At 40.4% G+C, this 8779-nt stretch overlaps 1 protein-coding gene across 1 annotated transcript; it reads left to right on the top strand.

Annotated features, from left to right (window-relative positions):
• Nucleotides 1–6999: 6999 nt before the first annotated feature.
• Nucleotides 7000–7523, top strand: LOC103288242 (NTF2-related export protein 1-like). The gene has a single exon (XM_008143952.3). It carries the CDS (start codon nt 7101–7103, stop codon nt 7521–7523), a length of 423 nt encoding a protein of 140 aa, XP_008142174.2. The 5' UTR covers nt 7000–7100.
• The last annotated feature ends 1256 nt before the right edge of the window (nt 7524–8779 follow it).

Below are 8779 nucleotides of genomic sequence, written 5' to 3'. Positions count from 1 at the left end.
CGGGGATGAGTTGGTCACCTGAATTTTTGATTCTACATATTTTCTCATAAGTGGAGATGGCTACCAGTGTTTTGGCTTCTCAAAGTGGAAGTCTTCTAAATTTTGTTACTTCTCAGACAATAAGGATGGAGGTGGTTTTGAAAGAGAAACTAAAGTGAGTTTAGCTGTAAAGTGTGAGGTGTGAAATGTAGTAAATTTACAACAAATTTTAATCTCATTTTGCAAAAGATACTCAGGGGAAAAATTGGTGTTTATAATGATCAATTTCTGTACTATCATTTTTACAATGGGAAAATTCTTGCCACATTAAAATGCAAATGAAGCATACTTCAAGATGTCACCCACTATGCATTAGGGAATATTTGCTAATGTAATTTAGACCTTTAAAATAAAACTGGGTAAGTCTTAGACAACAAGACCTTACTAAAGTTTATTGCCCAAAATAATATTCACACATTAATTAACCCAATTATTGTTATTATTTGTATAGTGGCTGGTGGCTGAAGAAGTTGATTTAATCAGTGTTCAGATGTTTGTCATGGGCCAGACATAAACACCATTTACTCTCTTTCCTGTTGCAGTTATGGAATCAAGTTAGAGTAGGGCCACAGCATCACCTCTCTGTGAAATAATTCTATCTACAGTATGCTAGAAAATCAAAATTTGAATTTTTTAAATGTAAAACACTGAAATAAACTTTTACTTGAATTTACTAATTTCATTTCTTTGGTAAAACAATTATTTACTATTATGTAGACTGCCTTGATATTATCACATACCCAAAAAAATAAATTCTGTAAAACCGTGTTTTGTTTCCCCTGTTCTTCACATCTAATCTCTCTACAAGTGTTTCCAGGTCAGTATCCAAAGTAGTTCCTGCATTTGGCAGCCTGTCTCCATTTCACTGCCAGCAGCCCAGTCCTTGTGACTGTCATCTTCACTAATTTTAACAGCGCCCTCACTGTTCTACCTTCCTCTGATCTTATTCTACAGAGGGCATTCCTCATGCAGGGGCTAGAAGGCATGTTTGTATATAAAAAAATATTATTATTTTGGGCTTGACTTTATTAAATTTATTGGGGCGATATTGGTTAATAAGATTATATAAGTTTCAAGTGTGTAATGTTATAATGCATTACCTGTATATTTCCTTGTGTTCACCACCCAAGGTCTAGTTCCCTTCTGTCAGCATATACTGAATCCTTTACTCTCTTTTACCTTCCCCACTTCCCATCCCCTCTGGTAACCACCATACTGTTGTCTATGTCTATGAGTGTTTTGTTTTTGTTGTTGACAAGATTACAGATGCCCCCTTTTACTCCCCTTCTCCCAGCCCCTGCCCCAACCCAGGCCTTCACCACACTATTGTTTGTGTCCATTGGTGATGCATATATGTATATACTAGAGGCCCAGTGCACGAAATTTGTGCATGGCGGGGAGCAGGGCAGGGGAGGGGTGTTGTCCCTCAGCCCAGCCTGCAGTCTCTCCAATCTGGGACCCCTCAAGGGACCTTCATTTTTTCCTTCAAGCGTGTGGTGGAAAAACCCTAGATCACCTTCTTGGATTCTTATAACCCAAATTACCAAGAACACTGCAAGTGGTGGCCTACAGGGAGCTTAGCCAATGAGTGGTCAGAAAAGGTATTTACTCTCAAAATGGTTTGGCTCAGTGGATAGACCATGGGCCTGCAGACTGAAGGGTCCCAGGTTTGATTCCTGTTAAGGGCATGTACCTTGGTTGGAGGCATATCCCCAGTGGGGAGTGTGCAGGAGGCAGCTAATGGATGTTTCTCTCTCATTGATATTTCTGACTGTCTATCCCTCTCCCCTCTTCTCTGTAAAAAAAAAATCAATAAAATATTTTTTTTTAAAAAGGTGTATCCTCTGCAGCTCATGCAGCCCCTGGGTTGTGTCCACTGGGCTAGGGGCGTGTCCCTGCCAACTGGTGGTGGCTGCCGGGGTCTCTGCACACCCCAGAGGCCAGCAGCCATCCCCCTGTGGAGGGCGCTAGGCTGGGGGCGTGGACACAAACCGCCACTTGGTGCTGGAGCTTGGAAAGCCTATGGGGCGGGGTGGGAACATCCCCGTCTCCAAACGCCCCAAAGCCAGCAGCCAGCCCCACCATGGGCCCTAGGCTCGAGGCTTGCAGGGACCCCTGACAGTACGCAGCAGTGGCCGCCAGGGTCTCGGCACACCCCAGAGGCCAGCAGCCAGCCCCCAGTCCTGGGCGCCTGGCTGGGGGCATGGCCCCAAACCGCCGCTTCATGCAGGAGCCTTTGTAAGCCGCTGGGGGTGGGGCTTGGCGCCTACATCCATAGGCTTTGAGTGGCCAGGGGGCGTTCTGGGACCCCTGCTGCTCAGGACCTAAGCATGGGCCTACAGGCTAGGAGCAGCCTGGGTCTGGAGGATGTTTCCTGGACCCAGGCCGCTCAGTGCCCGCATATGCAAATTAACCGCCATCTTGTTCACTCTGATTGGCTGTGGGCGTAGCGAAGGTGTGGTCAATTTGCATGTTTCTCTTTTATAAGGTAGGATGTATATAAGTTCTTTGGTTAATCTTTTTCCTCCTCCCCCCACCCCCTCCGCCACCTGCCCCTAAGATATGTCAGCCTATTCAGGCTGTTCCATACCTCATGTTGTTTTTGTTGTTGTTGTTATTATTATTTGTTTAAAACCCTTGAGTGGATTTACAGAATCTTAGGATAAAGTAAGAACTTTAAGCTAAGGGACCTGATAGGCCCCTTACCTCCTCTCCTCAACTGATACCACTCCCCATTACCCACTCCCAGTATTACCTCTCCTCAAGGATGCATGCATCTCACCCTTCCCTTCCCAGCACAGATCTGTTCCTCTGTGGCCTTTGCTGTGCACCTCCTCAGCCTTGCACCCAACCTCGTCCATCTAACCCAAGCTCAAATGACAACTGCATAGAAACAGTATCTGACAACACCATCAAAGAAGTTCTGCTCCACCATGTTACTTATCTTCTGTTTTATTTACTGCAGTTTCAAAGTCTGAATTTATTTTATTTTGTTTTGTTTCATTGAGTGTTAATTTTTCTCTCTTTTCATTAAAGATTTCTGACAGCAGGGATTTCCTTGTCATTTTATTGTTATATTCCATCATTACTCCAAGCATAGAGTAGATGCTCAATAAGCATTTGTTGAATTAAAACATTATTGATGCTGACTATTTTCCAAGCTTAAAGAGCCATTTAATCATTTGGGGGTCAGTGTTTAATTTTAAAAAAATTTAAGTTGTTTTTTTCTCTTCTTTTTTGCTTATCTTCAACTAGAGGCCTGGTACATGAATTTGTGCATGGATGGGGTCCTGATGGGAGTATGGGGGGGATGCGATTGGCCCTCTGGGCGGGCAGTAGGATGCCCTTGCTGGCCCAAGACCGGATCTGTCTCACTGACATCTGTGCTGGTTGTCGGCAGCCACCTGGAGGCCACTTTTATATTGTTTCTTCTTGCAGAGTGTCTAGGGAGGGGAAGTGGCCGCAATGCCCGAGGCCAACTTCTAGAAGGCCAGTGGCACTGTCGGGATCACGCTGGTGGAGCTGGTCCATTGGTGGCTGGCCCATTCTCCAGAGATTGGACCTACAGAACTACTGAGGGAGTTGAGTGGCTGCTGCCGGGCTGGTGGGCCTCCAGGATGGGTCTGTCAGCTGAGAGGCACTCCCACTGTGGGAGCGCACTGACCACCAGGGAGCAACTCCTGCATTGAGTGTCTTCCCCCTAGTGGTCAGTGCACATCATAGCAACTGGTCAACCAGTCATTCTCGTAGTTCAGTTGTAATGATCACTTAGGCTTTTATATATAGAGATTTGTACTATATTTAAACATTAATTAAGATAAAGAGGATATAGCAAATCTTTTTTTACAAGATCTAAATTTCCTTACATAATTAAATTATTCTTTGCAGAATCTCACATATAAAATAGCAATTGAAACTAAACCATTACTAGAAATTTATATCTATAAATGGTTACATTTATTTTATTTTATTGTAAATCAGTAGAAAATATCTTTCTTCATTTAAAACAAATGGCTCAATTGTTTTAATTATTCAAATGTAAGCTATTTTTTTTTGTTATTCTTCCTATACCTCATGTTGTCAGGGGGAAAAAAGAAATTAAGTTAAAATAGAACTCTTGAGTTGATAAATAAGCAAAATGATTATTGAAATTATTTTGACAATATAGGATTAAAATTTACAGTGTCAGGATATAGGTTCATGATGAATCATTTCCCCAAAGGGGGGAAAAAAACTGCTGCTGCAAAAGAAAAGAAATAAAGATAATGTGGTCATTTCTTTTAAATTTCAGTTCAATTAGAGTCATGCTGAGGAAAGAATGATGTGTGAAGAGAGGGGATATTTGTTGAGTGCTTATGATGTGACTTTAGATACATCAGTTCATTTATTCCTCCCATGACCACTTTTACTCTGCAGCACATTTTCTGCTTGTAGATAAGATGTAAATTAAGAATGATTAAGATATATAACCAAATTTAAATGGCTAGTAATTGAAAGATAGTGATTTGAATTTGGATGTATCTGTTTATAAACTTATTGCCACAGGGACACTGGAGCTTCTCTATCCCCATTCATAGCGACAGTGGTGCCCCTCTGGGTGTGGAATAAATTAGGGGTCTCCTCATACCCTGGACTCTGCAAGCCATGGCAGCAGTAAAATCAACTGACCAGAAATGAACTTAGTTCTAGAAGTTTTTTCAGAAAGGCTGAATTATAAAAATATAAACTTTAGTAAAATTGCAATGGGCAGCAGTAATAAGCGGACATTTTGGACTTAATTTTTACAAATCTGAGTTAATTACTATGTAGCTACAGAAGCTTCTCTCCTTCGTTTCATTCTTATTCCTTCTAACTTTCTTCTCTCTCTTCCCATACTTCAACTTGTGAAAAGATTTTCAAAGTGTTTCAAACTTGCTGTTGACTATGTAATCCAGGGCATGAGTGGGAGGCTGGGGGGTGGGGGGCAATGGGAGGATAAGGACACATATGTAATACCTTCATCAATAAAGAAATTTTAAAAAAGAATGTCTCAAATATCAGAAACTAAACTTTCAATGGCTGTTTAATCTCTTTCTGCCTTTACAAGCACACATACTCACACACATATAATTTACATGCACAGAATCATATGCATGCTATTTGGAAAACGTATTGTACCCTAATCAATAATACATAGTGTAGTTCCATGACAATATATATAAATGTATGTTGTTTTTCTAAGTAATGGTAACACGTTTTTGCATGAGTATACCATACAGTCTATCACTACTTAATTACGGAATTCTAAGTGGTTACTAAATAGTTTGAAAAATATTTAAGACAGTATAATTAGGAACCTGGCATTAGCTTCTTTATGCAACTTTTCTAATAATCTCTTTGCAAAATGAGAGTAAGCTTTCTGGAGTAAAGGTTAGGCTCATTTAAATTTTATGTATATTCCTAAACTCCCTGATTAAAAGCTTATATGAAAATAAATTTCCATATTCCACATCATAGAAAATACTGTGACATATACATGTGTGTGTGTGTATATATATATATACATATATATATATATACACACATATACACTGAGTGGCCAAATTATTATGATCTCTGAATGCATAATAATTCATTCTTATTCCTTCTTGAATTGAATGATAGTGATTTGAATTTGGATGTATCTGTTTATAAACTTATTTTAAATATATATATATATATATTATATTTATAATATATATATATTAGAGGCCCGGTGCATGAATTCGTGCATGGGTGGGGTCCAGCTAGCCTGGCCAGGGGGAGGGGACATGGGTGGTTGGCCGGCCTGCCTGCTGCCTGCTGGTCGAACTCCTGGTCAAGGGAACAATTTGCATATTAGCCTTTTATTATTCAGAGATCATAATAATCTGGCCACTCAGTGTATATAGTCACACACATACAAATATAGTATGTATGCTAAAACAAGTAACAAAGGTTATGATATTAACATTGCTTACCTTTCTGTCATTATTATCCTGGCTTTCTAAAAATAATGGAAGTATTTATTCTTCTCTATATGTTTTAATATCTTAGTTATAGAGAATTTGTGATTACTGAAGATTTGAAATAATTTACCTTTAATAATTCTATTTAAACTTCTATTATATAAAAGTAATTATCAGACAACTTTTTCTATTTATCTCAAAGTTACGAGTGCATTGATTTTTCTATGGTTTTTGAGACATATACGTTGGAACATTTCTTTTTAATTTACTTATATTGATATGTATTCATTTTTTATTGAACATTTTTTAGTGTTTGCCGTGTGCCATGAACAGTTCTATATTCTCAATAAACCAGAGTCAAAGATCCCTGGACTAAATACAGTTCATATTAAGTAAAATGAGAGATAAAATAAAAAATAAACATACAAATTTTCTAGCCTATTAGAAGTTGATGCATACTTTTAAGAAAAAAAAGTACAGCAGATTAAGGAGTATCTGGAGTATTGTGTAATGGGGGAAAGACAGGGAGCAGTTTGAAAGTTTAAATGGGTTCTTCCAGTTCATTTTATTGAATAGGTAAGATTTATGTAAGGAAAAAGCAAATTGGAAGGAATAAAGTTTAAAAAAAATTAGTTAATGGAGCTCATTTTCCAACAGAGAAAATGGTTGGAACAAAACCATGTGGCAGGAGTGTGCCTTATGTGTCCTAGGATTAGCAAGCATTGCATATTATTGATCAAAAAATTGTACAAATTATTATCACACAATTATTTGGACTAATCTAGTCCTCTGTAGCTTTCTGTGTTCTATTCCTGGCTCCACCACTTACAGGGTCTTCCTGACCTTCTGTAAAACACTTTACTTCTCTATGCTCTAGTTATCTCTTTTAGAAAATGAATATTTGAAAATGCTGACCACAGGAGCAGCGGAGGGGCACGGAGCCTCCGCAGGCCCGGAGGAGCTGTGGTCTGCGCGGGGGGCGCCCTCCTTACCCGGGCTGACAGAGGTCGCCGACCCCGGCCTTCGCCGGCGCAGCCCCGGCTCCCTCAGGTGCAGGAAGCACCTGGGTGGAGGCCTCCTCCAGGAGAGCCAGAGATGGCATCAGTAGACTTCAAGACCTACGTGGATCAAGCCTGCAGGGCCGCTGAGGAGTTTGTCACCGTCTACTGCACCACCATGGATCAGCGGAGGGGTCTGCTGTCCCGCCTCTACAGGGGCACAGCCACCCTGGTGTGGAATGGAAATGCCGTTTCAGGACAAGAGTCCTTGAGTGAGTTTTTTGAAATGTTGCCTTCCAGTGAGTTCCAAATCAATGTGGTTGACTGCCAGCCTGTCCATGATGAAGCCACCCCAAGCCAGACCACAGTCCTCGTTGTGATCTGGGGAACAGTGAAGTTTGAAGGCAACAAACAAAGGGACTTCAACCAGAACTTCCTTCTGACTGCCCAGGCCTCACCTAGCAACACAGTGTGGAAGGCAGCAAGTGATTGCTTCCGGTTCCAGGACCGGGCCAGCTAGTAGAACAGGGGTCAGCCCCAGCTCTGGAGCGAAACACAGATCTCAAAATGTGGGGACACCAGTTCTTTTCTGTTGTTGTGGGCTACACTGCCCAGGTGAACTCTGCATTTGCTAGAGTCCAAGGAGCTCCTTTACGAGTATACTTATTTGTCATAGTTGCCTTTTCGTAGTACAGTTTTCTATTTTTCTACTTGTCCAGTAGAGACCCTGGTTCTGGAAATTCTGACAAATAAATAATACTACAAATGTTAAAAATAAATAAATAAATAAATAAATAAATAAATAAATAAATAAATAAATAAAATAAAAATGCTGACCACAGAGTGTTGAATACAAGTAATCCATTGTAAACAATGCCTAACACAGTGTAAGAACTAAAATGGGTTATCTATGACCACCTATACCAGTGGTCGGCTCACTCATTAGTCAACAGAGTCAAATATCAACAGTACAACGATTGAAATTTCTTTTGAGAGCCAAATTTTTTAAACTTAAACTTCTTCTAACGCCACTTCTTCAAAATAGACTCGCCCAGGCCATGGTATTTGGTGGAAGAGCCACACTCAAGGGGCCAAAGAGTCACATGTGGCTCACGAGCCACAGTTTGCCGACCACTGACCTATACCATCAATGCCATTATTTCTAATTCAAGAGGAATTACTTCTGGTTAATATCAAGTCATTAAACTCCTTCTTTTTTACTGCAGCATAGTATTCCATTGTGTAGATGCACCACAGTTTCTTAATCCACTCATCTGCTGATGGGCACTTAGGCTGTTTCCAAATCTTATCTATTGTAAATTGTGCTGCTATGAACATAGGGGTGGATATATCCTTTCTGATTGGTGTGTCTAGTTTCTTGGGATATATTCCTAGAAGTGGGATCATTGGGTCAAGTGGGAGTTTCATTTTCAGTTTTTTGAGGAAACTCCATACTGTTCTCCACAGTGGCTGCACCAGTCTGCATTCCCACCAGCAGTGCATGAGGGTTCCTTTTTCTCTGCATCCTCACCAGCACTTGTCCTTTGTTGATTTGTAGATGATAGCCATTCTGACAGGTGTGAGATGGTACCGCATTGTCATTTTGATTTGCATCTCTCGGATGATTAGTGACTAAGTGAAATAAGCCAGTCAGAGAAAGATAAATATCACATGATCTCACTCATTTATGGAATATAATGAACAACATAAACTGATGAACAAAATCAGATCCAGAGACAGAGAAACATCGATCAGGCCATCAAACCTCAGAGGGAA

The sequence above is a fragment of the Eptesicus fuscus genome, chromosome 8, assembly GCF_027574615.1.
Source record: "Eptesicus fuscus isolate TK198812 chromosome 8, DD_ASM_mEF_20220401, whole genome shotgun sequence".
NCBI classification, from domain to species: domain Eukaryota; kingdom Metazoa; phylum Chordata; class Mammalia; order Chiroptera; family Vespertilionidae; genus Eptesicus; species Eptesicus fuscus.
This window is presented reverse-complemented; position numbering and strand designations above follow the sequence as displayed.